This window comes from Hylobates moloch, unplaced genomic scaffold (assembly GCF_009828535.3).
Source record: "Hylobates moloch isolate HMO894 unplaced genomic scaffold, HMol_V3 SCAFFOLD_11, whole genome shotgun sequence".
NCBI classification, from domain to species: Eukaryota; Metazoa; Chordata; class Mammalia; order Primates; family Hylobatidae; genus Hylobates; species Hylobates moloch.
The window spans coordinates 46730436-46757445 of record NW_026652286.1 but is presented as its reverse complement, the minus strand read 5'-3'; the positions used below and the strand labels follow the sequence as shown (position 1 = coordinate 46757445).

The 27010-nt window shown below is 48.1% G+C and overlaps 1 protein-coding gene and 1 non-coding gene across 8 annotated transcripts in view; both read left to right on the top strand.

The window, feature by feature from the left end:
• Positions 1-27010, top strand: part of CHRDL2 (chordin like 2) — a 51564-nt gene that overhangs the window by 7214 nt on the left and 17340 nt on the right. For 2 of the 7 annotated variants that reach the window (XM_058446971.1, XM_058446973.1), the window contains exons 1-3: positions 6691-6796; positions 10543-10693; positions 22654-22766. In XM_058446971.1, coding sequence (XP_058302954.1) covers positions 10612-10693; positions 22654-22766 — 195 coding nt within the window. In that variant the 5' untranslated portion in view covers positions 6691-6796; positions 10543-10611. Of the gene's footprint in view, positions 1-6690; positions 6797-10070; positions 10694-20625; positions 20737-22653; positions 22767-27010 lie in introns of those variants that run through there. The other 5 variants (XM_032168092.1, XM_032168091.1, XM_058446975.1 and 2 more) reach the window with 4 other exon arrangements.
• Positions 24724-24786, top strand: LOC116477545 (small nucleolar RNA SNORD43). Its single transcript, XR_004250511.1, has one exon. It is a non-coding gene; the product is annotated as a small nucleolar RNA SNORD43 (small nucleolar RNA).

Sequence of the window (27010 nt, the reverse complement as noted above, 5' to 3'; positions counted from 1 at the left end):
GAACACTTGGACACAGGATGGGGAACATCACACACCAGGGCCTGTCGTGGGGTGGGGGCTGGGAGAGGGATCGCATTAGGAGAAATACCTAATGTAAACAACAAGTTAACGGGTGCAGCATACCAACATGGCACGTGTATACATATGTAACAAAACTGCACGTTGTGCACATGTACCCTAGAGCTTAAAGTATAATAATAATAAAAGATGAGAATTAATTATCATTAAAAAATTCAAAAAAAAAAGAAATCCTTTAGGTTCAAGATATAGAGAATAAGAGGGGAAAGAAATGGGCAAATGGCCTTACCCAACTGTACTCAGAGTGAAATATCTAAAAGACAAAACTTTCTCTGCTAGTATTGCTCACCTTTTACAGTGTAAATCACATTTCTTATTCTCGGAGAGTCTCTGTATTTTCCCAGTCTCATCAAAGAAATCCTACTACCTTCACTTTGGTCCAAGTCTCCAAGAAGGGGTGGGTCATGGTCCTGTCCCAGGAAAAGAATGCAAAGAGTGAAAACCTCTTCTTGTCATAAATAAATAGACGAAAGTTACATTGAGCAGAATGGAGGATTTGCCTCAGAAGAGAGTACTGTGATTGGAGCAGAAGAAAAAGTCAGGGGAGCTACAAAATAGCCTCTCAGAGATTGACTTTGTCTACTTTTGAAAGAAACAGGGGAGAGATGGGTTCAGCCAGAGGCTGAGAACAGAAAGCATCATCTCCCAAGTTCCTTTGTCCTGAAGGAAGACAGGCTTCTATACCAATCTACTAGTGATCGAGAAACCTGATGGGTTCTGCGCGAGAATGGTCATCGTCCCACTGTTGTTTGTTTACTTGGCTCTGTGCGCTGCAATCCCATCCCTGGGGAATGCCTGCAGGCGTCTCCTGGGTCTGTGACGTTGCTCAGTTTGACCACCAGGGGGCAAACTGCGCCTACGCGGTCTCCTCCACCCAGTTTCCAAACTCCAGAATCAGAATGTCAGAGCTATAACTGGCTTTAGAAACCATCCAAGGCTTCCAATCAAATCTTTTTGTTTCAAGAGAAGAAAACCAAGGTCTAAAGAGAGGAAATAATTTGCCAAAGCCACATAGTGAGTGACTAGTAAAGTAGAAACTAGAAAACAAGTCTCTTGACTCACTACAGTTCTACACGTTCCACACCAAGCTTTCTCCAGTCTCATATTTAATTCTAGAATACATCGAGTTTTAATGCTATATCTGTATGAAAAGATTCTCTCCCAATTAGACTGTAAGAACTTGGGTCAAGAGACCATGTTCTGACCAACATTGTACATCTTCTCCTCTAGCACACTCTTCTGCAAGGCAACCTGTATGCCCAATACAAAAAGGAAGAATTCAACAAATATTGTTAAACTGCTATATGGCAAGTCCAATAATGGTTCCTGATAACACAGAGATGAAATATACCATCTCTGCCTTCATGATACTCCCTATCTAGGGAGGGAGACAGATACACCAACACCTATAATTTAAGAGATGAGCATTTAACCGTGATGTAGAAAAGGCAATATGGAAGCACAGGAGAGGAAGTGACTACGTACCTGGATGGAATACAGAATTGGGTCCTAAAGGAAGAACGAGAACTCATCAGAGAAGGGAAATGGGAATTACAAATAGAAGGAATAGCAGAATAAGCCAACACAAGGAGGCATGGAGGCACGTGTTCAGTGAAAATGACTCTGAGTAGCTACACACAGTATAGATAAGAAGTTGGACTGGGGCAGAGGAGGAGGAGTAAATAAGACTAAAAAGGGAGTCTGAGGTCAGCTGTAAAGTTGCTATTCATTTATTCAGTCATTCAACAAACATTAAATACTCCCACGTGCCGTGCAGTGCTGTTAATGATGGTGGTGGGATGATAATAAAAGTAAGGGTAATAGTAATGATGATGAAAATACTAATGTGGGTGAATTCCAAGGATTTGGGCTCTCGAATCTAGGGTTCACTACTCACATGAATCAGATAATACAGATAAATATTCCATCCTCCATTTCTTTTCTTTCTTTTTTAAATTCACTTTCTATGTCAATAGCACGCCTACAAACATGGTGAACATGCCTAAAACCTGCCAGACTTTCCGTAAGAAGTGAGGCAAGCACCAACCCCACAAACTGACACAGTACAAGAAGGGTAAGGATCCACTGTATGTCCAGGGAAAGCAGCATTATAACAAGAAGCAGAGTGGCTAGGGTGGGCAGACTAAGCCAATTTTCCAGAAAAAGGTTAAAACCACAAAAAAGACTGTGCTGAGCCTTGAGTGCATTGAGCCCAATTGCAGAGCTAAGAGAAGGCTGACTATTAAGAGATGCAAGCATTTTTAACTGGGAGGAGATAGGAAGAAAAGGGCCAAGTGACCTAGTTACAAAGCTTCATCTTTTTTTTTAATTGTGAAGACAATAAAATCTTGAAGTTAGGTTCACACACACACACAAAATCTGTTATGTATTAGGCATTGTTCCAGGAGCTAGGGATATAGCAGTGATCAAAAATTAAAGTCCACGGCCAGACGCAGTGTCTCACACCTGTGGTCCCGGCACTTTGGGATGTCAAGACAGAAGGATGGCTTGAGCCCAGGAGTTTGAGACCAGACTGAGCAACATAGCGAGATGCTGTCTTTGTCTTTTAAAAAAAAAAATAAGAAAACAAAAAAAAAATTAAAGTCTAGGCTGTTGCAGAGCTTTCGTGCTCATGAGGGAGACAGATAATATACAAGTGAAAAAATATGTTTCAGAGAATGATAAGAAAGGAAAGAAAACAAGGCAATAAGATAGAAAATTACTCAAAAGCAGGCATCATTACATAGGTTGGACCAGGGAAACATCACTAAAGAAGTGACATTTGAGCTGAATGAAGTATTATCTGTAGAAAAGGTTGAGGGAAGAGCATTCCAAGCAGGAGAACTAGCAACAGCAAAATCCCTGAGGAGGGACAGGGCAGCTTGATGTATCCCAGGGACAGAAAGAAGGCCCATGTACTAGAGCGTAGTGAGCACAGGGAGAGTGGTCTGAAGTCAGAGTGTAGACAGGGCCAGGGCATGGAAGGCTTTACATATTTGGCGAATGATTTGGATTTTATTCTTATTTATTTATTTAGAGACAGCGCCTTGCTCTGTTGTTCAGGCTGGAATACAGTGGTGCAATGTTGGCTCACCGCAGCCTCCACCTCCCAGGCTCAATCAATCCTCCCACCTCAGCCTCCAGAGTAGCTAGGACTATAGGCTTGTGCCAGTACGCTTGGCTAATTTTTTAATTTTTTGTAGAAATGAGATCTCATGATGTTGGCCAGGCTGGTCACAAACTCCTGGACTCAAGTGATCCTCCCACCTTGGCCTCCCAAAGTGCTGGGATTACGGGTGTGAGCCACTGCACCCAGCCTTTGGATTTTATTCTAAGTGCAATGGAAAGGTTTTAAGCAAGGAAGGGACTTCACTAATTTACTTTTCTTTCTTTTTTTTTTTTTTTTTTTTTTTCAGAGATGGGGTCTCACCCTGTCATCTGGGCTGGAGTGCAGTGGTGCGATCATGGCTCACTGCAGCCTTGACCTCCCAGGCTCAAGCAATACTCCTGCCTCAGCCTCCCAAGTAGCTGGGACTACAGCTACACACCATCATGCCCAGCTAATTTTTAAGTTTTTTGTAGAGACAGGGTCTCATTTTGTTGCCCAGGCTGGTCTCAAACTCCTGGGCTCAAGCAATTCTCCCACCTCAGCCTCCCAAAGTGCTGGGATTACAGGCATGAGATATGGCTCCTGGCCTGATTTACATTTTTAAAAGATAATTCTGGTGGCTCTTCATTCCCACCTTTGAGTGGATACAGTGCCTGCCACCTTCCAACTGCGTGACCCAAGTTGTATGGCACTGTTTTCTGGTGCTCTAACTGCGTCCTCACAGACCTATTGAAAGAAGTCTCTGGCCGGGCGTGGTGGCTCACGCTTGTAATCCCAGCACTTTGGGAGGCTGAGGCAGGCAGATCACGAGGTCAGGAGATCGAGACCACGGTGAAACCCTGTCTCTACTAAAAATACAAAAAAATTAGCCGGGCGTGGTGGCGGGCGCCTGTAGTCCCAGTTACTCGGAGAGGCTGAGGCAGAAGAATGGCGTGAACCCGGGAGGCGGAGCTTGCAGTGAGCCGAGATTGTGCCACTGCACTCCAGCCTGGGCGACAGAGCGAGACTCCGTCTTAAAAAAAAAGAAAGAAGTCTCTGGAACAAACTGCTTTTCTAAAGTCCCCCGAATGTGGAGGAGGTGAGAGAGCAAGGTCCACTCTCTTCGATACTTGGTAAATGAGGATGCCCCAGTACAGGAGGCCTCTGGCCAGTGGCAGAGCTTAAGACACTAGAAGAATGATGATCCCACTCCATGTCTTCTGCTGAAGACACCATGTCCCCACTCAGTTTTCCTCATGAGGGCTCTCTGACATTAAGGGCTATGTGTTCCCCATTCTGGTTTCCTGATACTTCCTCCTCTTGCATATACAGATTGTCCTGGGAACAGAGGGCTCAATGAGGCAGAAAAAAGACTTGGGAATATTCACATAGCCATATGGAAACCCATGTAAATACGGACGAGCCTCACTTTAAGAAGATCCATTCACTTACTCACATAGATACTGATCGAGCACCCACAATGCACCAGGCACTATTTCAGGTGCTGAGGATTCATTCATCCATTCTACAAACATTTTTATTTAGGCCAACTATATGCACAATATCTGGAGAGCCAAATAAATACAAAAATGATAGTAGGTTCTAAATAAATGTTTGTTATATAGGTGAGTAACTGACTCAGTTGAGGGGTGAGAGTAGGGTAGGAATTGTTCACAAATAAATTAACTTTGAAGGTCCTTTAAATAAGACTTTCCTCCTAATGTAAATAAATTGGACCCAGCTTTATTTATTTGTTTGTTTGTTTGTTTATTTATTTATTTATTTATTTATTTATATGGTACAGGGTTTCACAATGTTGCCCAGGCTGGTCTCAAAGTGATCCGTCAGGCTCCAGAGAAGCTGGGACTACAGACATGCCACCACCACTGGCTGAACCCAGCTTTAAAGAGACTATTTGTTCATTGCTTTTCAGCACCTAATCGTGTAAAAGCAGCATACTAGAGCTGGCTTTTACCAGCTAAGGAGAGCCAGGGGTTAAATTTTCAGAAATGTTGCAAGCTGGTTATTGAACACAATCATTCCTAAAAATTAAATAACATAACATATAATTAAATAAGTTACACTTAAAACAGAGGTAATAAAAACGGAGTCATTACTTCCTAATTACTACTCTCAATGTTCTTGAGGTTATTTACATCTACTATGTCGATAGGGAGGAAATACTGTATAACGGTATCTCACTGTGCCTCTCTTCTCCACTGCGCTTTCAGCGATGTCACATTGGTAGCATGAGTTGGCCACAGTGGGAGTATTTACACCACAGACATTGGCAACTGTAAAAAACAAAACTTTTTTTCCCCTGGAGAACCAGTTGTTAAACATTTACCAGCACACCACTGGTGTAGAGTCTCTATTATGTAATCTTCTTGTGGTGAATCTTCTTTTAGAATCTTATGGACAGAATTAAGCGGACTAGGCTAAGTCTCTCCTTGACACTGATCCCTATGATCCTTATCGCTATGGTAATTTTACATAATTAAGCAACCTGCGGCAGAGGAGGTGGCCTTTTAGTCACAAATAGCATGTCACAAGAGGACTGTTTGAAGGAACTAGGATATTATTCAACAAACCTTTATTTAGCAGCAAATATGGGCAAAGCTGTGTGTTGAAGGCTAGGGAAGATATTAAATAGTAGTCTATGTTCTCAAAGAACTCACTATAGAGGAGTGAGTTCCTCTATTTCAATAGTGAGTTCCACTATTGAAAATACAATGTAATAAGTGCTATAACAAAGAAGTATGGAGGGGAATGGAGCTAACTCAGAGACCAGCAAAGAGGATTCAGAGCACCTAGAATATAAGTGTCGGTGTCTGTCTTGTTCTCCACTGTGTCCCTAGCACCTAGCACTATGTCTGGCCCAGAATTTGCACTCAATAATTGTTGCATGAGTGAAGGAGGTAGCAATTACCTTAACCCTTGAAAAATAAGTAAGCTTGCCAGACAAATCAAAGTGAGTACAGAGAGGGCATTCCAGGGCGAAGAAACAGTGTTTGCAGAGGCATGGAGGGCCAAGAGCTTGGCACATTTGAAGAAAATGTTTAATGTGGCATGAGGGGTCCCGGGACCCAGACTGGTAAAGGTGAAGGTATGGAAGAGGGGTTCTCTGCCCCAAATCTCTAGAGAGCTCTCAAAAGACAAAAGGATTTGGCTTGTTCTGTATAGCCCTGGGGACAGAGCGAGGGGCAACGCAGGCAGTCACAGAGAATCAGATTTCAGTTTAATATAAAGAACTTTCTAACAGAGCTGTCCAACAGTGGAATGGGCTGCCTTGGCAGGCAATGAGCAAGTTCGCTATGAAGGAAGCAAGCAGACGCCAGATAAACCCTTGGTGCAACAAACTGCTATGGGGAGATGCATTTTTTTTTTCCTGACTAGGTTTTGGAAGAATTTATTCAGTCTCCTTTTTAAAAGGATATTAAATAATATATAGACAACTCTGTTCAATAGTAATTCTACAGAAGACACCGAGATTTTCTTTCTTTCTTTTTCTCTTTTTGAGACAGAGTCTTGCTCTGGAGTGCAGTGGTGTGAACACGGCTTACTGCAGCCTCAACCTCCTGGGCTCAAGCGATCCTCCTGCCTCAGCCTTCAGAGTAGCTAGGACTACAGGTGCGTGCCACTATGCCCAGCTATTTTTTTTTACTTTTTGTAGAGACGAAGTTGGGGGGGGTCTCACTTTGTTGCCCAGGCTGGTCTTAAACTCCTAGGCTCAAGCAATCCTCCCACCTCAGCCTCCCAAAGTGCTGGGATTACAGGTGTGAGCCACTGGGCCCGGCCTGACACAGAAACTTTCAAGTGTTTGTTTCTCATGTCAATCATTGACTAAAGCTGAGGCCAATAGTGGGCTGAAGGCCTTTCCAATCACTGAGGTCTTCACTCACTCATGTAGCAAGTATTTATTCAGTATCTGTGTGTCAAGGACTTTGCTAAATGCTCGAATTACAGATATAAATTTCAAAAGGCACCTGCACTCACAGTGCAGGGTAAAAATGCAAATAAATACTTACACTCCAACAGCTACAATTCAAAGTGCTATGGAAAACACAAAGACTAAACATTGACTTTGCCTGGGGGACTCAGGGAAGACCTCGGAGTGGAGGTGACTCAACTGACCTTTGGAAAGTTAAATGGGATTCACTAGATGGAGGAAGAGAGAGTCCAGGCAGAAGGAAAACGTGTGAGGATATGGAGGTGCGACAACGCATGGTCAGTTTGGGGAGGTGAGCGGTTGGCCAAAGTGTAGGGTAGGTGGCAATGGTAGATTGGAACTAAAATATGCGTGGTGTTCAATTCAGTGCTGAAAATTTTAGATTTTAATCTATAAATGATAGGAAGTGAATAATAGGCTTTATGTGGGAAAGTGATGTGATCAGATTTGTCAGTAGAAATGATCAGCATAAGGCCGGGCGCGGTGGCTCACGCTTGTAATCCCAGCACTTTGGGAGGCCGAGGTGGGCGGATCACGAGGTCAGGAGATCAAGACCACGGTGAAACCCCATCTCTACTAAAAATACAAAAAAATTAGCTGGGCGTGGTGGCGGGCGCCGGTAGTCCGGGCTACTCGGAGAGGCTGAGGCAGGAGAATGGCGTGAACCCGGGAGGCGGAGCTTGCAGTGAGCCGAGATTGCGCCACTGCGCTCCAGCCTGGGCGACAGAGCAAGACTCTGTCTCAAAAAAAAAAAAAAAAAAAAAGAAATGATCAGCATAGTTCTCAAGGCAGGTGTGAGGAAAATAGAAAGGAGAGATCCAGATTAGGGGGAGGAGACCTGTTAAGAGGCTGTTGGGAAAGTTCAAGTAAGGAATGAAGATGGCCGGGTGCAGTGGCTCATGCTTGTAATCCCAGCACTTTGGGAGGCTGAGGTAAGTGGATCAGCTGAGGTCAGGAGTTCAAGACCAGCTTGGCCAACGTGGCGAAACCCCATCTCTACTAAAAATACAAAAATTAGCTGGGCATGGTGGTACATGCCTGTAATCCCAGCTACTCAGGAGGCTGAGGCAGAAGAATCGCTGGAACCCGGAGGCAGAGGTTGCAGTGAGCCAAGATCACACCATTGCACTCCAGCCTGGGCGACAAGAGCAAAACTCCATCTCAAAAAAAAAAAGGAATGAAGATGGCCTCAACTCTGGGGATAATAGGGATGGACAGGAGGGCTGAGATGGTGGAGGCCTTTTTTGAAGTATGATGGGCAGGATGTAGAGGAACCCCATCTTAATCCACTTCTTACATCTAAGACATGAATGTATGTGCACAGCACATTTTAAACAAAGATGGAGAAAGGAAAAGATCACTGTCCCAGACCCTTAGGATGAGATTGTTTATGCAATTAAGCAGCACAGGATTTAACTCTGAGATCCCTGGAAGCAAAGGCAAAAAGGGAAGCATGGTGACATGCATAAGCTTGCATAATCTGTTAAAATAAAGAATACTCAAGGGAAAGGAAGAGACTGGCCAGATTAGAGTAGAAGTTAAGCCTGAAGGGCACTGGACAGATCATGTTTGTCCCTGATCCTGAGAGCCCTAGGAAGGGCCAGTTTGGGGATCACTGGTTCCTCCTACTGCTCTCTTTTGGAGGGTGGAGATCTTGGGGGTAATACCCTGAAAGCACAGTGCAATGGAGAGCCCAGCCTTGGCCAAGAAAGATACCTTTACAGCCAGCCAGCCAAGTGTTTAAACCCGGAAATATGATTCCCTACCAGAGTGGGATATGGCTCAACGTCCCTTCCCACCTCATACTCCTCTGGCACTCTTTGGAGTCTCCATTAGCTCTTCAAGAGAAGCTGGGCAGAAAGTTGAGGTCCAAAGCAAGGATAGATGTATTTACTCAAAGTGGCCCAACAAGTTACGGATGGAGCCAGGACAGTGACTCTGCCCTTTTGATTTCAGAGCTTGTGTGTTTCTGGTCTGGCCAGAGCTGGCTATTCTCTTCTTAGGGTCCTATTAGTGCATGTGTTCATTCAACACAAGAGATGGAGCACCATTTGAGGGCTGGAGGGTGTCAGGGCCCTGTCCTCAGGGAGCTCCCCTTCTGGTAGGAAAGAAAACTCTTTGACAATCAGCTCTCCCTAAAGATGACTGAAGGTGACCATCGCTCCCAGAGAAATGCAGGCCTCACCAGCAAAGGCAAAGGAGAGATCTTGCCTTGATTTGGGAGTGGAAGGGGGGAGCAGAGGAAGACCTCCAGGGGAAGGCACAGGATCCCTATGGGCCGGCTTTCCTGAGAATGGCGCATGGGCAGAGGGAGTGGGGACAGGGGCAACTGGTATTGTAGGCACCTGGAATTAGGACCCTTTCTCTTTGTGGGGTGAGTGCTTCAACGTTCATTACCTTATTTCATCTTAGCAACAATCGTGGGAAGATAGTAGAGATATTTTAAAATCTTAAAATGCCCATTTTAAAGCTGGGGAAACAGACTCTCAGGTGGCGTGCTGTAGACCACAAACTGAATTAAGAACGCCAGTGTCCTGATTCCATCCATCTGCCGAGTTCCGGGCACGCACCGCCGAGCGCCTTACCCTGAGCCTTCCCGGTACCCGCAGCCCCGACAGCTCAGCCATCCCCACCTGAAAGTTCCACCTGAGGTCTCCCTCGACTCTGCCCTCCTGCATTCTTGGCGTCGCGGGGAGTCAGGGGTTAAACCCCGTGGCCCGGGTGGCCCCTTCCCCCTCCGCAGCCCCCTCGCCTCCACTCGGCGCCGCGCCTGGAGCGTCCGTCCCGGAGACCCGCACAAGAGAGGAGGGGAAAAAGTGGGCCTGTTTCTCGGGTGGCCAATCCACCGAGCCCGCGGTGCCCCAGAGGAGGCGCCAGGGCTAGGCCAGCGCCAGGCCGGGCTGCCTGCTTCCCGCGGCAAAGTACAAATGCGCCCGAGCGCGGCGCCTGGAGCCGTTGGCGAGCACAGCCGGCCCGCGCTCAGCCTCCCTCCGCGGCCGCCGCGCCGCCGCCGCCGCTGGGACCGCAGCCCCGCCGGGCCCCAGGCCCCCGCGGCCCGACCCCCAGCCCACCGAGCCGGGGGCGCCGGCCGCCTCTAGCCCGCGCGCCCGGAACACCCGCTGGTCCCGCGCGCCTCGCCCGGCGCTGCGCGCTCGGCAGACGCCGGTCCTCTCCCTGCTTTCTCCTCCTCTCCCTCTCACCTTCCCCCTTTCTTTGATCGCCTCTCCCTCCTGCTGGACCTTCCTCTGTCTCTCCATCTCTCCCTCCTTTCCCCGCGTTCTCTTTCCACCTTTCTCTTCTTCCCACCTTAGACCTCCCTTCCTGCCCTCCTTTCCTGCCCACCGCTGCTTCCTGACCCTTCTCCGACCCCGCTCTAGCAGCAGACCTCCTGGGGTCTGTGGGTTGATCTGTGGCCCTTGTGCCTCAGTGTCCTTTTCGTCTCCCTTCCTCCCGACTCCGCTCCCGGACCAGCGGCCTGACCCTGGGGAAAGGAAGGATGGTTCCCGAGGTGAGGGTCCTCTCCTCCTTGCTGGGACTCGCGCTGCTCTGGTTCCCCCTGGACTCCCACGCTCGAGCCCGTAAGTAGACTGGGAGGCTGGGTGGGCAGAGGAGGGATGCGGCCCCTGGAATGTGCGGGACAGCGCCAGGACCTGGACCCCAAGCTCTTCTGACAGCCGTCCAGGCAGCACCTGTGCCGTAAGGGTGGAGACTCGGTGAGGACCAGTATGGGCCGGGGGACCGGAGGAACTCGACACGACTCAGAACTGAGAGAGGGCTGCTGCCAGGGACCTGAGGAGGGGCACCAAGGGCAGCGGGGGAGAGGGCAGGGCACTGTGTTTTGGGTTGGGGCAGGACTTACTGTTCCTAGGAGGGAGTCGGGTATGTCTGGCTACAGGTAAGGAGTGCGATGGAGAAGAAAAGGCTTTTTGCCTTTGGAAAGAGCCATTGGACAGAAATGAGAGGTAATTAGGATAACCTTCCCATTCCTTTCTCTCTTTTGATCCTCGCAACTCTCCAGTGAGGTGGGTATTATCATTCGCACTTTACAGATGAGAAAACTTAGGCTGAGCAAGGAGGAACTTGCTAAAACTTACAGAGCTAGTAAGCCATCCAAAGCCAGAACTCTAGTTCCAGATCCCATGCTTTATTCCCTGCCTCACAGTGTCTAGAAGGAACCCTGAATTTGCAGCGTGAGACTCTGGGAGGCGGCAGGGCACAGTGAGATAGACCAGCGTCTTCACCATCCCAGCCCCGCTGAATGCCAGCTGCTGGGAGGCCGTCACAGAGTGCACCTCTCTGACCCTGGGTTTCCTAATCTATAAAGCGGAAGTAAAAATCCTAGGAGAGTGGATAGGATTAAATTAGAGAAAAGAGGTAAAGCAGCTAGCACAAAACTGGTGCTTGATAGCTTCCAAAACAAATCAGTTCCCAATTATGCTTTTCCACATAGATACAGTGTAACATCAAACAGGTTACATCATCAATCTGAGCCTCAGTTTCCTCACTGCCCCCACAATAGGCTGGTGGGCCCCCCTCCCCATGCCTGGCCAATCTCTTAGAATGCTGTGAGGATGGGAAACCAAACCACATTCTCTTAATCAGAAGAAGGGAGCTTCATTCAAGCAGTGGGTTTCTCCAGGACATACATGGCACAGCCTGCGATTAAGACCCCGCGTTCCCAACTCCTAGTCTGGTGCTCTTTCCTCTCCCCAGCTCAGCTCCTCCATCTATGCCTTTCTTTTGCACATGACATTCTAGAGCTGGTAGTGCTGGACTTTGTTACAGTCTTGTTTCTGCTCCTGAGAGCAGGCTGAGTGTCTCTGGCCTGCCAGCAGCATGAGACTCATAGAAGTCTTTCCATTACATAGAACAAGTAATGGAATTAGCTCAGTGTTGGATTCAAGTCCTGGCTGTGCCCCTTAGAGCTGTGTGACTTTTTGTAAGTCATAACTTCTCTGAGCCTCAATTTCCTCATCTGTCTAAGAGAGATACTAATCCAGAACTTGCAGGGTTCTTGGGAGGATTAAAGGCGGTAACAGATTAAAGTGCCCAGCACAATGCTATGTACTCAATAAATGTCTCTTCTGCTTTCTTGAACCCTGAGGGTTTCCTCCTAACACCTGCCTCCTATTTCTTAAAAGAGACTCTGCACAGGATGCCCTCCATGCCTGCCTCCCATCCACTTGACACCTTGTTCTTAGTCCCTGCAATTTTTTCTCCAGATATCATTGCCCTTGATGCATCTTGGGAAGATGTCCCAGAACCAGACTGTTATCCTACCCACACCCCGCTTCTTTGCTTCCCATATCTTGTCAGCCTTTCATGGCCTTGCCTAGGTCACACCTCTTCAAACAAACTCTCCCCAGTGACTTGATCCACTCTGATCTCCCTCCTCTGTGCCTCCATGGCCTTCAGCTCTGTACCTCTCAGCAGGTCCTGCCAGTATTCCATCTTCCCTACAGCCTTGTAAATACAGATCTCCAGACATGTGAGAAAAAGACTTGGAGCCAACTCATTAGGGTGAGGTGGACTGGCACTCATTGGAGAATGTTAAGATTCCTGGATGGTAGAGCTGGTGAAACTATCAAAAACCATCTGCTTCTACCCATCAATGTACCTATACTTAAACTGAAGCCCAGAAAAGAAGAGTGACTTGCCCAAGGTCACACAGCAAATTTATTAAAGAAAAGAACAAAAGCCAGGCACAGAGGTACACACCTGTAGTTCCAGTCACCAGCTACTTGGGAGGCTAAGAGGGAGAGGAACCCTTGAGCTCAGGAGTTCAAGGCCAGCCTGGGGAACATAGTGAGACCTCATTTCTTAAAAAAAAGAAAAAAAAAACAGAACAGACCTGGGTCCTGGACCCTGATTTGTCACTTACTGGCTGTGTGAGTTGGGACAGACCACTTCTTTATCTGAGCCTCATTTTGTTTGGTGCTGACAGCCTATGAATCTAGAAAGGATCCTATAGTCATTTGCCAAGATGCTATTTGAAGGTCTCTCACAAAGGTCCTCATCTTAGTTTAAGTGAGATCTCAAGCCTACTGTGGGTCAGAAATCTGGTGATATCTTAGGTGCTTTCAGAAACAGTGCTAACAGATGGAAATTTTCAAGTCTGTGTGGTATCAGGCTCCTGAGGTATCGGAGCCCTGAAGAATGCCAAGGGCCTGTGAACACAGGTAACAGTTTACTCCTCAGGCTATTCAAACAAAAAGTATTCTCTCTTTGGTTCTATTTCCAGCCATAGATTGAGCCTTAATCCCAATACAGACTAAGTTTCAATTCCAGCCACAAGCCAAGCCCTAATCCTCCAACCTTGGCCAATTCCACCCCTATACAAGACCCCTTACCCAGGCTGGGTCCCCGACCTGGTTACTGACCGGTACTGGTCCCAGCCCCAGGCTGAGCCACAGACATGTGTGATGCTTGTCACTCTAGACACTCAGCTCTTTGTGGATGAGTGTCCACCAGAGGCCTCCTATCTTCTTACCTCCCTCTGCAGTGCTTTCTGCCCTACTCCTCTCAGCTCCTCTCTTTGTTTCTCTTCCCTAATTGTCCCTTGTAGGTGTCTAGTATGCTCTGCTTTCTCTTCCCTCCCTCCATCCAATCCTGCTTTCAGGAGTCAGTCAGTTACCAAGTAAAAACATGGGGCTGGGTGCAGTGGCTCACACCTATAATCTCAGCACTTTGGAAGGCCGAGGTGGATGGATTACTTGAGCCCAGGAGTTTGAGACCAGCCTGAGAAACATAGCAAGACCCTGTCTCTAGAAAAAATAAAGAAATTAGCCTGGCATGGTGGCACATATCTGTGGTCCCAGCTATTCGGCAGGCTGAGGTGGAAGGATTGCTTGAGCCCAGAAGATGGGTGCTGCAGTGAGCTGTGATTGCACCACTGCACTCTAACCTGGGTGTCACAGTGAGACCCTGCTGAGAAAAAAAAAATCCATCTATTTTTTTCTTCAAGGGTTTTGTGTATTATGGGAATCGAAGCTTTTGTCCCCAGGTGATGGATTCCAGACCCTAGACTCAGGCATGGGACAAGAAGGGAGCTCCCTTGGTAGGATGTGATGTGGAGGGCAAACCTGGAATCAGAAAGTCAGGGATCCAGCCCTGGCTGTGCCATCAATTCCAACTGTGACCCTGGACAGGTTGCCTTTCTCTGCCTCTCAGTTTTCTCCCCTGTAAAGTGAGATGGTTGGACTCAAGTGGATGATTATTGAGGACCATTCTAATTTTAACACCTCGTGGTTCTAAGTCTCCAAAACCCAAAGATGTGGTTGCCTTGATTCCGAGTCCACTCTGGCCTTTGGAATAGGGATGTGGAAGGGTAGGACTCCTGCCCTGCCAGGGAGGAGTGGACAGGCAGACCCTCAGACACCAGAAAAAAGTGCCTGGATGGCCTGGGGCAGTGGAGGTAGTGGGAGACCGGCCAGAGGGGACTTGCTTGTCTGTTCAGCTTAGTCGCATCCCCATCTACCTGTGCAGGTGTGCATGAGGCAGTGGGGAGCACCTAAGTGACGGCCTGAAGTCCGGCTCCAGGCTGACTTCTCTCTGGATCTCTGACTGGGCCGTTCTGCACCTCTCCTCTCCCACCAGCAGAGGTCTCTGCCTCACTCACTGGCGTGCAGGCTGCTGAGACTGAGCCCGGCAACAGCTGCGCAGTTGCTCCAGCTGTTGCACCTGTTCCAGGACTAGCCTCTCAAGTTCCCCCAGCCGCCAACCATGGCGCCGGACTCTGGGAGAGGGACCTTGAATCCTTCATATTCTCAAAGAAAAGGGCTGGCGTGACAGCGGTGCCCCTGGGAGGTGTAGTACAGAGATCATTTCAGGCATCCCCCTGCCTCTGTCCAGGACCCCATCCTCATTCTTGTACTCAGGAGTTCTTTTTTGTATCTCGCCAGAAGACTTCTGTTTACAAGTTAAAGCCATTTCTTCTAGTCCTGCCTAGTAGGGGATGAGTGTCCCTGTAAGCATTCTCTCCACATCTGACGACTGGCATTGAAGATTGTGCTGGAGTGAATCAAGCTTAGTCAAGTCCTGATCTCTCTCTGGGACTCAATTTCCCACAAAGGAAACAGGGGACTGGATGTCTCTGAGTCCCTAGCTTTCTACGATTCTATGAATCTAAGCGTATATGTCCAAAGCAGAAAAAAATGTGAACAGTCCCCACCCTGTTTCCTGCCCTTTAACAGGTAACAGAGCTGCCTTTCCTGGTTTGATAGTTCTCTCCCTAGAGGCCCTTCTATGCTCCTGTATGTCTGTCATGTGCCAGAGGGAAAAGTCAGGTTCAGAGAAATGCAGTTCCTTTCCCCGGGTTGCACAGCTCAGCCACTGAGGAGCTGAGGCTTTTCTTCTGATTTCCTTAAGAGGCCTCTCCCATCGGGTGCCAGAGCCCAGAGCAGAGCTTATGTCTCAGAGGGGAGCAAGTTTGTTTGTGTGAAGAGGGGATTATAAATAAATAGAGAAAGTATGGCTGTGTGGGTGTGAGGGAAGAGATGTAAACGTTCTACATTCCTGGGCAGCCTGGCTCACTCAGGTTTCCTGAGTTCTTGCAGGCTGGGGACAGGCCAGCCACAATTCCAGACCTCTCTCCTCTCACCCCGGCCCCTCCTGATGCCCTTTCCATGGTCTTGTCCAGCCTCCCCTCCAGCCCAGAAGCTTCTTTCTAGTTGTCTTTTCTGCTTCCTATTGGGGAAGAATTCTCAACCGCACTAACCCCTCCTAACTGACCCCATAAAAGACCTTTTATCACAGCATGAGAGTTTCAAGCCAGACTGTGGGATGAACTTGGAACTTGGATGGAGACAGTTTGGAAATTTTGACTTAGGCGTGAAGATCATGGAATCACTCATCCCTTTAGCTACTCTGGGCTCCTGACCTTTTTGTACATGTTGTCATTTGGTTTGGCCAGTGGTTTGAGCATTCAGATGGCAGGGAGCTGGAAAGCGGGGGTTGTCAGAAGCTAATTTCTGTTAGGTGGCAAGGTAAAAGTGCTGAAAGGGAATTGGCCCTCTTCCCATATAATGAACTACTCCTTTTGTTAAAGAAAGAGGCTTCCAGGGCCAGGCGTGGTGGCTCACGCCTGTAATCCCAGCCCTTTGGGAGGCTGTGGCGGGTGGATCACGAGGTCAAGAGATCGAGATCATCCTGGCCAACATGGTGAAACCCTATCTCTACTAAAAATACAAAAATTAGCTGGGCATGGTGGCACTCACCTGTAGTCTCAGCTACTCAGGGGGCTGAGGCAGGAGAATCGCTTGAACCTGGGAGACGGAGGTTGCAGTGAGCAGAGACTGCGCCACTGAGCCGCAGCCTGGTGACAGAGCAAGATTCCATCTCAAAAAAAAAAAAAAAAAGAATGAAAGAAGCTTCCAGGACTAAGGACCATCAATTGGCTCCTCTTCCAGGATCTCTCCCTCTTTGTTAACTCTGTTCTTTCATCATTGATTTCGTTCATCAGGCATGAACTCTATCTATGTAGGCTCTGCATTGAGCACAAAATTTAATGAGATCTGGTCCTTGCTCTCAAGAAGGTCCCAGTTTAGCTAGGAAGCAAGCTTACTTAAGAAGTACCTCTAATCCATTTGTGATGAGAATTGTAATGAGGGCTGAACTCAGTTCTGCAGGAAAGGCCAGTGGCTGGAAGTTTGGGGCAGCTTCACAGAAAGGGTAGCATCTAAGCTGGCTTTTGAAAAATGGGAAGGAGTTGGTCAAACATTGGAGATGGAAGATTCCATTCTAGGTGGAGGAAACAGCATGTTTGAAGGCACAGTAGGAGGAGGCCTGGGGGCTGGTGGAAGAGTGAGGAATTTAGCAAGAGGAGGTGAGGCTGAAAACAGGGCCACCACAAAAAGTTTTGCTGGAAAAGCAGGCAGGAGCCAGCTCATGATAGGCTGGGGATGACACAGTGACATTTGGAATCTGTCTGGTAAACATTGCTGTCCTGAAATCAGATTAGATCAACTAAGTCAGTCACTTTAAGTCTGTTCAGACAGGTAAAGAGCTTTGGCTGTGGCCTATCCAAGTGGACACTTCCTGTGGGAAAGGGAGCTAGTGTCTAGCACTTTGGATATGCCAAAGAGAAGCCTCTGTGTCCTTCATGAACCACATCCACTCCCACCTCTGTGCCTTTGCATCTAGCACCCACTGCCTGAGAAGTACTTCCCCTTCTGCATCTTGTTAATTTCTCCAGGATCCAGCTCAGGCATGTTCCTAGAGAAGCCTCGCCTGACGACCCTATGCTCACACCATCATAGCGTTTGTCAGACTGAATGTATTGTATCTATCTGTGTTCTTCACTAGGCTGTGAGCTCCTTCAGGAGGTGACTTTGTTTTATTTAAGTCATGTACCAGGCCCATGGATGTGTATAATATTTGACATACAAAAAGTTCAATAAATAAATGAATAACGGGAAGTAATATTACTGTAGCAGTCCCCCAGTATTCACGGTTTCAATTTCTGAGGTCTCAGTTACCTGTGATTAACCTTGGTCCGAAATATTAAATTGGAAATTCCAGAAATAAAGAATTCATACGTTTTAAATTGCACATCATTCTGAGTGGCATGGTGAATTCTGTTGCCATCCCTCTCTGTCCCATCCACAACATAAATCACCCCTTTGTCCAGTGTGTCCACGCTGTAGATGCCCCCTGCCCGTTAATCACTTGGTAGCTGTCTCAGTGATCAGATCAACTGTTGCAGTATTGCAAGGCTTGTGTTCAAGGAACTCTTATTTTAATTCATAATGGCACCAAAGCACTAGTAGCAATGCCAGCAATTTGGATATGCCAAAGAGAAGCTATAAAGTGCTTTCTTTAAGTAAAAAGGTAAAAGTTCTCAATTAATAAGGAAAGGAAAAAAATGGTATAGTGAGTTTGCTAAGATCTGCAGTAAGGATGAATCTTCTATTTGTGAAATTGTAAAGAAGGCAAAATAAATCTATGCATGGTCTATCTAGGGTTCAGTACAAACTGTGGTTTCAGGCATCCACTGGGGGTCTTGGAATGTGTCACCCAAGGATGAGGGGGGACTACTGTATTACTAATGATAATAATGTTTACTGCCTGTTATGCCAAGTGCCCCACACTCACATATGCGTTCAAGTCCCAAAACCTCAATCCTGACCTTGATGGCTCCTTTGCCCTCTCCATGCATATCCTATCCAGTCTGTCTCAAAGCCTGCCCATTGTACCTCCTAAGTGTTTCTCAAATCTGTACTTTTGCCCATCAGCACAGCTTCCATCTTGGTCCAGGTCCAGCATGATCTCAAAACAGGATGACTGCAACAGCCCCTCCCTGGTCTCTCTGCCTCCAGTCTTGCCCTCCAATCAGTTCTCCATTCCTGTGGGCACAGTGATGATTCTAAAATGCAAATCTGATCATGGGACTCCCCAGTTTAAAGCTTTTCCATGGCTTTCCTTTGCCTCTGGGGCTCTCAAAGCCCTCCATGAGCCTCTGCTTCTCCTTCCAGACTGGTCTCTTGCCTCTCACTCCTGCCTTCCCATTCTCTCCTCCAACTTCTGAACCACTTTCATCTCTGTATCCCCGCCCAAGGTCTGTGGGCCTGAGGTGAGTTGAGGCAGACTATTCTGGTTTGTGAGTAGGGCTAGAAGAATGCAGGAGGCCACCAGAATCACGGTTGGTGCAGTTGTAAATGAGACCGGGGAGATTTGGCCTCAGTGTGTGCTATGATGTTCGTCCCCTAATAGGTGCCTGGGGATGACCACAGAGGGCTCTGGGAGTCAAAGAAACACCACAGGAAACAAACTATTAAGGAAGTCTGGGGTCAGTGCCCAGATCTGTTTTTTTAAACCTATTTAGTTGAGCATATAATATATGTCAGGCACTAGGCATATTGCATATATTATCTGACCTAATTCTATAGTAACTCTGAGAGGTAAAGATTGTTATTAGTTCCATTTAATAGATGTGGAAACAGAGGCCCAGGATGGTTAGGTAACTTGTCTAAATTCAGGCTGCAAATAAAAGCCAAATCCACAATTTGAACCCCAGCCAATCTGACTCCAAAGGGTCCCTGAGAAAAGGCATGCTTGGTCTCTGAGATGGGGAGGGATGCATGGGCACAGGTGGGATGAGACTTAGTGGTGGGGTGGGAGAGGAATCAGGGCAGGTCCAAGGCCAGGGCAGGGGTGGGAACACCACAGAGGACCAAAGGGAGTGTATGGGAAGGGAGTGAGATATGAGACAAACTTTACCGCCTTCACACTCAGGTGACACACCTGTGTCACTCAGGACTGGTACTACTGGCTCCCTGAACTTCATCCTAACCCACTTTGGAGCCTCTGAGAGCCTAGGATGTATGAGACCATCAACACATCCAAGAATCATAGAATCTTGGAATGATCAAATCTTAGAACCACAACATTGGACAATTCTAGAAGCTTTGTGTTCTAAGGAAATACAGGTTCTTAGAAACATGGAATTCTCAAAATCCTGAACCTTAGAATCCTAGAATTTTGGAGTCTTCAAATGTTGAAATCATGGATTCATAAAGTATCTATGCAGAAAATCTTTGAAGATCATAGCTTACCCCTTCCCCTTATTTTGCAGATGGGAAACTGAGGCTCGGAGAAAGGAGGATGAGTCTCTGAATGTCACACAGTGAACTTGTGGCTTAAAGAACTAAAACTGTTTTCACCAGCCATGTTCAAGGGTTGGGGCTAGTGCCAGCACTGCAGGAACCGAGGCGGCCTGTTGCCGCCTGGCACTTCTTCCTCCTGCTTGGTTTTGGCATGGCCTTGGGCACTCATCTCACTTGAGGAAGAGAGAGCTCCAGGCCATGCCACCCTTCCTTGTGCCTGTCACCTTCTAGGGTATGGTGGGGTGGGGATTGTGGCCACTGGAGGCCTCCTGCCAGGCCCCCCACATTCTCAGCCTCTGCCAGGTCTATTAGTGGGGGGAAGGGGCCTCCTGCCTGGGCATTGGCTGAGACACTCTTTCTGTCTTCATGCTCTGAGCAGGCGGTGAGGTGAAGGGGGTGCCAACTGGCACAGGGACCTGGGCTACAGGGCTGCCCCAAGGAAGGTAGGACAGGGCTTCTTCAGCAACAGGCTGAGACCTAAGGTGGTGGCAGTGTTGCAATCACCCCCTCCCTGGTGGGAGGAGGGGACTGAGGAAGAAAGACATTATTCACTCCTTGGAGAGTTGGGCTGGCTCTGACCAGCACCCCAGCTGGGCCCGTGTCCCACCCTCTCTGCCAGTAGAGGCTGAGAGATAAACACAGCTCATTTGATACGGGCCAGCCGGGCCTTGCTGGCTTGCTGGGAATGTGAGAGACGAACTTTAATCGCTCCTTCACTTTGGGGAGTTGGGAAGGGAATGGTGAGGGAACTAAGCCATGTGTTCCTACTCTCAGCGACCCTCGAAGCACAGACTGAAGGCATCGTGACAGCAGTCTCAAATCTTTGTTCTAGGAGGCCCAAGAGGGCAGAGCAGGAGCAATGTGAGGAACCCGAGAGAGGCCAACTCCAGCTCCTTACAAAGAAAACCTTCTAATGGTTAGGAATGGCCCATGAGCTCCTGTTTCCTGGAGGCGTGTGTCAGGCAGGGGCTGCACGCCAGCCCAGCCCCCAGTGCTGAGAGGGAATTCCTGCACTGAATGTGAGCTCCCCGCTCACCCCACCCAACTCATTACTGCTTTCAATGCTCTGCGATTCTGTTTCAAAGTCTAAGAGAATGTGATTTAGGAAGTGTAAGAACCCATGTTTCTAAGATGCTTGACTCTGGAAAATGAGAAGGAGGCATGAGAGGCAGCTTCTCCATTTTAGACCAACAGGGGACTAAGAAAATAAGCTAGGGAGTCCGGGATGGTGGCCGGTGGGGCAGAGAGAGAAGAAGGCAGTTGAGCCTCTAGGCCCTGGAATTGGGTAAAAAGCCACAGGAGATGAGAGACGTGGTGAAGAGAAAGGAGCTCTGCTTTGCAGGCAGGTGTCCTGGGCTGAAATCCTAGCGGAGGACTTTAGGCCAGTGGCATGGTCTCTGTGAGCCTTCTCATAATTGTGGTAACAGTCCAAAGCCACTGCAAGACGGATACTGTCATCTATTCCAGAAGATGACAATGTCCATTTTGCAGTGGCTTTGTGATTGTTACCACAATTATCATAATAATAGCATTCAACTAAGGGTCAGAAACTGGACTGGGTAAGCACTTTACAAGCGTTATCTAATTTAATGGTCAAAACAATAATGTTAATGAGATAATTAACTTCTATAAGGGGTTCGGCAAAGAGAAGATAGTCAATAAATGTTGGTTCCCTTCTCCATATTTCAATCTCATTTAATTCAACAAACCTTTACTGGCACTTAGCTTGTGCCGGGCCTCCCAGTTCCTCCTGAAAAGAGCTCAGCAATGGAGTGTTTTTCCCTGCTGGCATGAAGATCACTAGGTACCTGCATAGAGGAGGGTTGGCGAGGATAGGGCAGGAGGCAGAGGGGCAGGGCACAAGGCTGCAGTGCTGGGCTGGGAGGTCTGACCCAGGGCTGGAGGTGAGTGGGTAGGAGGTGGGAGCAGGAGTGGATCAGTGGGTTATGGGAGGTGAGAAAGGCAGAGGTTTCAGGAATGCAGGATTGTAGGAGAGATAGCCAACCCATGGAACAAACGATTTTAGTAATTTTTAGAAGCATTCATCCAGATATTGACGACTGATGTGCGATTGCAAAAAAGTCCATTGGTGTGCCAAGCACAAATCACAGTAGTAGCAACAACCATTTTTAAGGATTCTTGAAAGTCAGTTTCCTAACAACCTTTCCATCACGGCTCACCAAAATATAAGGACATAGTACAGTGAGAAAGCAAGAAAGCTCCCAGCACCATGGCCTCGGGCCCCATCTCTGCCAACCCTCCTCTACACAGGTGCCTGGTGATCTTCACACCAGGAGGACTTTGTTCAAAAGGTGGGCTACAGGACCCAGAGAATGTGTACACGTGTGTGTGTGTGTGTGTGTGTGTGTGTGTGTGTGTGTGTGTATACGGGGAGGGGGATGGGAGAGGAGAGAGGGGTGGGAAGGGAGGGAAGGGTGTTGGTGATGTACTAAATAAGCCAAATGGGACAAATAAAATGGAAGCAAGCATGATTGTGAGGGCAGAGGAGCGTGGGACTGAGTCAGGAGACTGGTGCTGTCATCGCTGCCTGGTGACTGACTTGCTGTGTGGCCCTCAGGTGTAACTTACCCTCTCTGGGCCTCATTTGTCTAATCATAATAATTAACGTTGATACCATGATATAAATCTGTACAGCATTTCACTGCTTGATTCCCTAGCTGCCCTGTGAGATAAGCATTAAGGCTCAGAGACAGTGGCATGCCCAGTGTCGCACAGTAAGTGTGTGGTAAAGCCGAGATTCAAACTCAGACCTTCTGGCCCCTTGCCTAGGAGAGCATGCTCAGTTGTCTAGCAGATTCTCTTTTGTCTGAGTGGCCCAGATGACATCTCTTTTAGAGCTAGAAAGAAAGAAAAATGAGACAGAGTTTTTGGGCTGGAGCCTCCTGGGACTAACATGGCACTGGTCGGTTTGCCAGGCCCAGACATGTTCTGCCTTTTCCATGGGAAGAGATACTCCCCCGGCGAGAGCTGGCACCCCTACTTGGAGCCACAAGGCCTGATGTACTGCCTGCGCTGTACCTGCTCAGAGGTAGGTTCCTCTGGCCACCTGACCAGCTGTGTCAGGGATGTCTGAGAACCCTCCAGAGAAGTCACCCCAGAAGGAGGACTAGGCCTTCTAGAACTGTGCTGTCAGCAGTAGCTGAGAGACTTGGGACAAGCCACTTTACTACTGAGTACTTAATATATAGGATTAGATGGCTACTGTGTACCTCCCAAAGATAAGTCACACAAACATTAGTGGCTGGGTTGGGATGAGGGCCCTGGTCTCCCGTCTCACATCCCAGCCTTCTTTCCACCTCGTGCTGGTGCCAGCCTCCCTGCCTCCCACGCAGCCCAAGACAGAGCCTTTTTGACCTTATCTCCCATTCCCTCCCTTTCACATACTATTTCCTCCAGCCACTTCGGCCCTGCCTTAGGATGTGTTCCCCCACCTCCACTAGCCCAACTACTTGTTCCTCAAGGACTTGCCCAAATGGGAAAATGACCTCCACCTGGAAGGATTTTCTTCTTCTGGGATCCCACATAAGTTTCTCTGCCCCTTTCTCCTGATCATTGTTGACCAGGCAACATAGTTACTGCCCCTCCTAGACTGAACCTCTGAGGCTAGGACTTGCTGGGCCCTCACTCAGACCTGGCATGATTCCCTGCCAAAGGCTGAACCACCTGGGGTAGAGACCATGTTTTTGTTTTCCATCTCCTCCCACCCCATCACACCCCACAACAATCCAGCACCTCCACAGGGCCTTGTAAAATCAACTGGGTAGAATAAATGAGACCCCTATGTGGTCCAGAATTCACAAGCAAGGTATGAGATTGGAGGGGCAGAAGAGGAGGAAGTGGCTTAGGAGACCTGAAAAAACTTTGGCTTTAGCTCAGCTGCCTGGAGCCCAGTGTGGATGTCCCCAGCTTTCTTTGTCTGGGTGTTGGTGCTTGGAGGGAGGGGTAGCTAGCTCCCAGCCCGAGCCAGCCTCCCAGCGCCACTCTTTCCCTGCACAGAGCCAAGAGAGGAATGCAGAAGGCCTCTAAGAGTCTCCCTTGTTAAAATAGAACCCTCTGGGGTGAGAGCAGAAAGAGCTCTGGAGGAGATCCTGTGGGGTGGCAGAGGGGGTGGCTAGCCCCCCTCCTGACTTTGACACTGGGGTCTCACTCCTCCTGGGGTGTTTCCTCCTGACTCACCACTGCTTCTACCATGTTGGCCCCAAGTAGAAATGGGGACACAACCCCCACCATGACTGCCTCCCCTCGGTTTGCCTTAGCACATCTGAGGCCAATCAGCTTTTTCAAGAAGGACTTTATGAAATATAGCCAGAGAACAGAAAGGAAATCATAACAGAAAATTCCAGACATATCATGTGGTCCAGTTGACAAAGGCCAAGTTTTTTGAGCCATTGGAGTTAATTCATTTCTCCTTTCCCAGAGTTCACATACAGTTTCCTCAACCCAGAGGACTTTTGCTGGTATCTGCAAAATATACCCTCAATCCCTCCACTTCTCTCCACCATCACTGCTCCCCCTAATCCAAGCCACCATCATCTGTCGTCCCTTTCCTGGGCTGCCACACAAGCCTCCTAACAGGTCTTCCTGTTTCCCCCTCTAAATCTACCCTCCATGTGGCAGTGAGAATTTTTTTTTTTTTTTTTTTGAGACAGGGTCTCGCTCTGGCATCCAGGCTGGAGTGCAGTGGTGCGATCTCAGCTCACTGCAGCCTTGACTTCCCAGGCTCAGGCAATCTTCCCACCTCAGCCACCTGAGTAGCTGGGACCACAGGTGTGTGCCACCATGCCCAGCTAATTTTTGTATTTTTTGTAGAGACAGGATTTCACCAGGTTGCCCAGGCTGGTCTCAAACTCCTGAGCTCGAGAAACCCACCTGCCTCAGCCTCCCAAAGTGCTGGGATCACAGGAGTGAGCCACCGCGCCCTGTGAGAATGGCCTTTTCTCAGCATGAAACTGATCATGTCATTCTGCTCTTAAAACCCTCCAGTAACAGATGATGAACTCATTGACAGGCATACAGAGACTGTGTGCTGATTGTCATGTTCTGACTTAGGGAAAAAAAGAGAGAAAAGAAAAAAAAAACCTCTAATAGCTTTTCGTTGGACCTAAAGTAAAATTCAAATTCCCCGCTGAGGGCTCTGCTTCTATCTTATTCTCCAATTTCTTTTCTTTTCTTTCTTTTTTGGAGATGGAGTCATGCTCTGTCACCAGGCTACCAGGCTGGAGTGCAGTGGTGCAATCTCGGCTCACTGCAACCTCCGCCTCCCAGGTTCAAGTGATGCTCCTGCCTCAGCCTCCCAAGTAGCTGGGACTACAGGCACCCGCCGCCACTCCCAGCTAATTTTTATATTTTTAGTAGAGACGGGGTTTCACCATGTTGGCCAGGATGATCTCGATCTCTTGACCTTATGATCTGCCCTCTTTGGCCTCCCAAAGTGCTGGGATTACAGGCATTAGCCACCACGCCTGGCCTTATTCTCCAATTTCATTTCATACCTGCTCACTCTACTGCAGCCACACTGACCTCTGTCGGTTTTTCCAACACTTGAACCTCATTCCAACTTGTTTCCTCTACTTGGAATGTTCTTCCCTCAGATCTTCTCACGAACAGTTAGTTCCTTCTCATCTCCCAGTTCATAACACAAATGTTTCCTCCTTAGAAAGCCTTCCCTGACAGCTGTTTCTAACATAGTCTACCGCTATTAATGAAATAATATTTATTTATTTATTTATTTATTTATTTATTTATTTATTTTGAGACAGAGTCTCACTCTGTCACCCAGGCTGGAATGCAGTGGCATGATCTCGGCTCACTGCAAACTCTGCCTCCCAAGTTCAAGTGATTCTCATGTGTCAGCCTCCCGAGTAGCTGGGATTATAGGCATGCACCACCATGCCCAGCTAACTTTTGTATTTTTAGTAGAAATCGGGTTTTATCATGTTGTCCAGGCTGGTCTCAAACACCTGACCTCAAACAATCTGCCCCCCTTGGCATCCCAAATTGCTGGGATTACAGGCATGAGCCGCCACGCCAGGCCCTCTATTTTATTATATATCATAAATTTAACATCTGAAATCTTCTTGTTCCTACTTGCTTACTTTTTTTTTCTTTTTCTTTTTTTTCTTTTTTGAGTTGGAGTCTTGCCCTGTCGCCCAGGCTGGAGTGCCATGGCGTAATCTCGGCTCACAGTAACCTCTGCCTCCCGGGTTCAAGCAATACTTCTACCTCAGCCTCCCAAGTAGCTGGGATTACAGGCACACCACTACTGCCTGGCTAATTTTTGTATTTTTAGTAGAGATGGGGTTTTGCCATGTTGGCCAGGTTGGTCTCGAACTCCTGACCTCAAGTGATCCACCCACCTCAGCCTCCCAAAGTGCTGGGATTATAGGCGTGAGCCACCATGCCCGGCCCTTGGTTACTTCTTTAATAGTCTATCTTTCACTGTTAGGATGTGAGCTCCGGGAGGGCAGAAACCTTGTTGGTCCCACTCATTGCTATGTTCCTAGTGCTCAGAAGAAGGCCTGGCACCCAGTAGACCTGCAGCAAATATTGAGCGTGAATGAGTCCACGCCTACCCACCAGAGGCAGCTCAGCATCGTGGAAAGTACCTTGGCCCTGGTGACAGTTTTTACCTGCTGTGTGATCTTAGGCAACTTAACATTTGAAGGCTCTTTTCTCACTTAAAAAGTGTGACTAATAGTATGGTATCTACCTCTAGGGGTGTTGAGAAGAAGAAGTGGGATGATTTTTATATAACAGAAAGGCCCTACCTCAGTAGCCACTCAATAAATGGAAGCTATGACTTTCCAGAGAGGTTCCCTGTGACTGCAAAGGGCTTTTCCATGTGCCTCACCTGCCCTTTCACCCCTAACCTGTCTCCATCCTGTTTGCTGCTTCGTGGCGCTAATAATCATCACCATCCTTGACTCCTCCAAGGCCAGAATTAAGAGACCGATTGTAACTCTTCAGGCCACACAGTCCCTTGCACTCCATCCTAGTTTCTCATCTGGGAACCTCAGATGTCTAGTGTCTAGTTTATCCTCTAGACATTTAGTAAGCACCCATGTGCGTTGGGCCTCTAGAAGGCCCCTATTAGAGCTCAGACCAATTCTGTGGACTCTGGGATGCCCCTTAGCACTGACTAGTCCTACCGATTACCTCTGGCCATCTTGGGAAGCAGTGACCCCAGAAGGCGTAGGGCCAGTCAAGGGTCTTCCATGGGGCAAGAGGCTGCCTCTGGGAGAAGTGCTATCAGGGAACTCAGGTCCAGGGAGA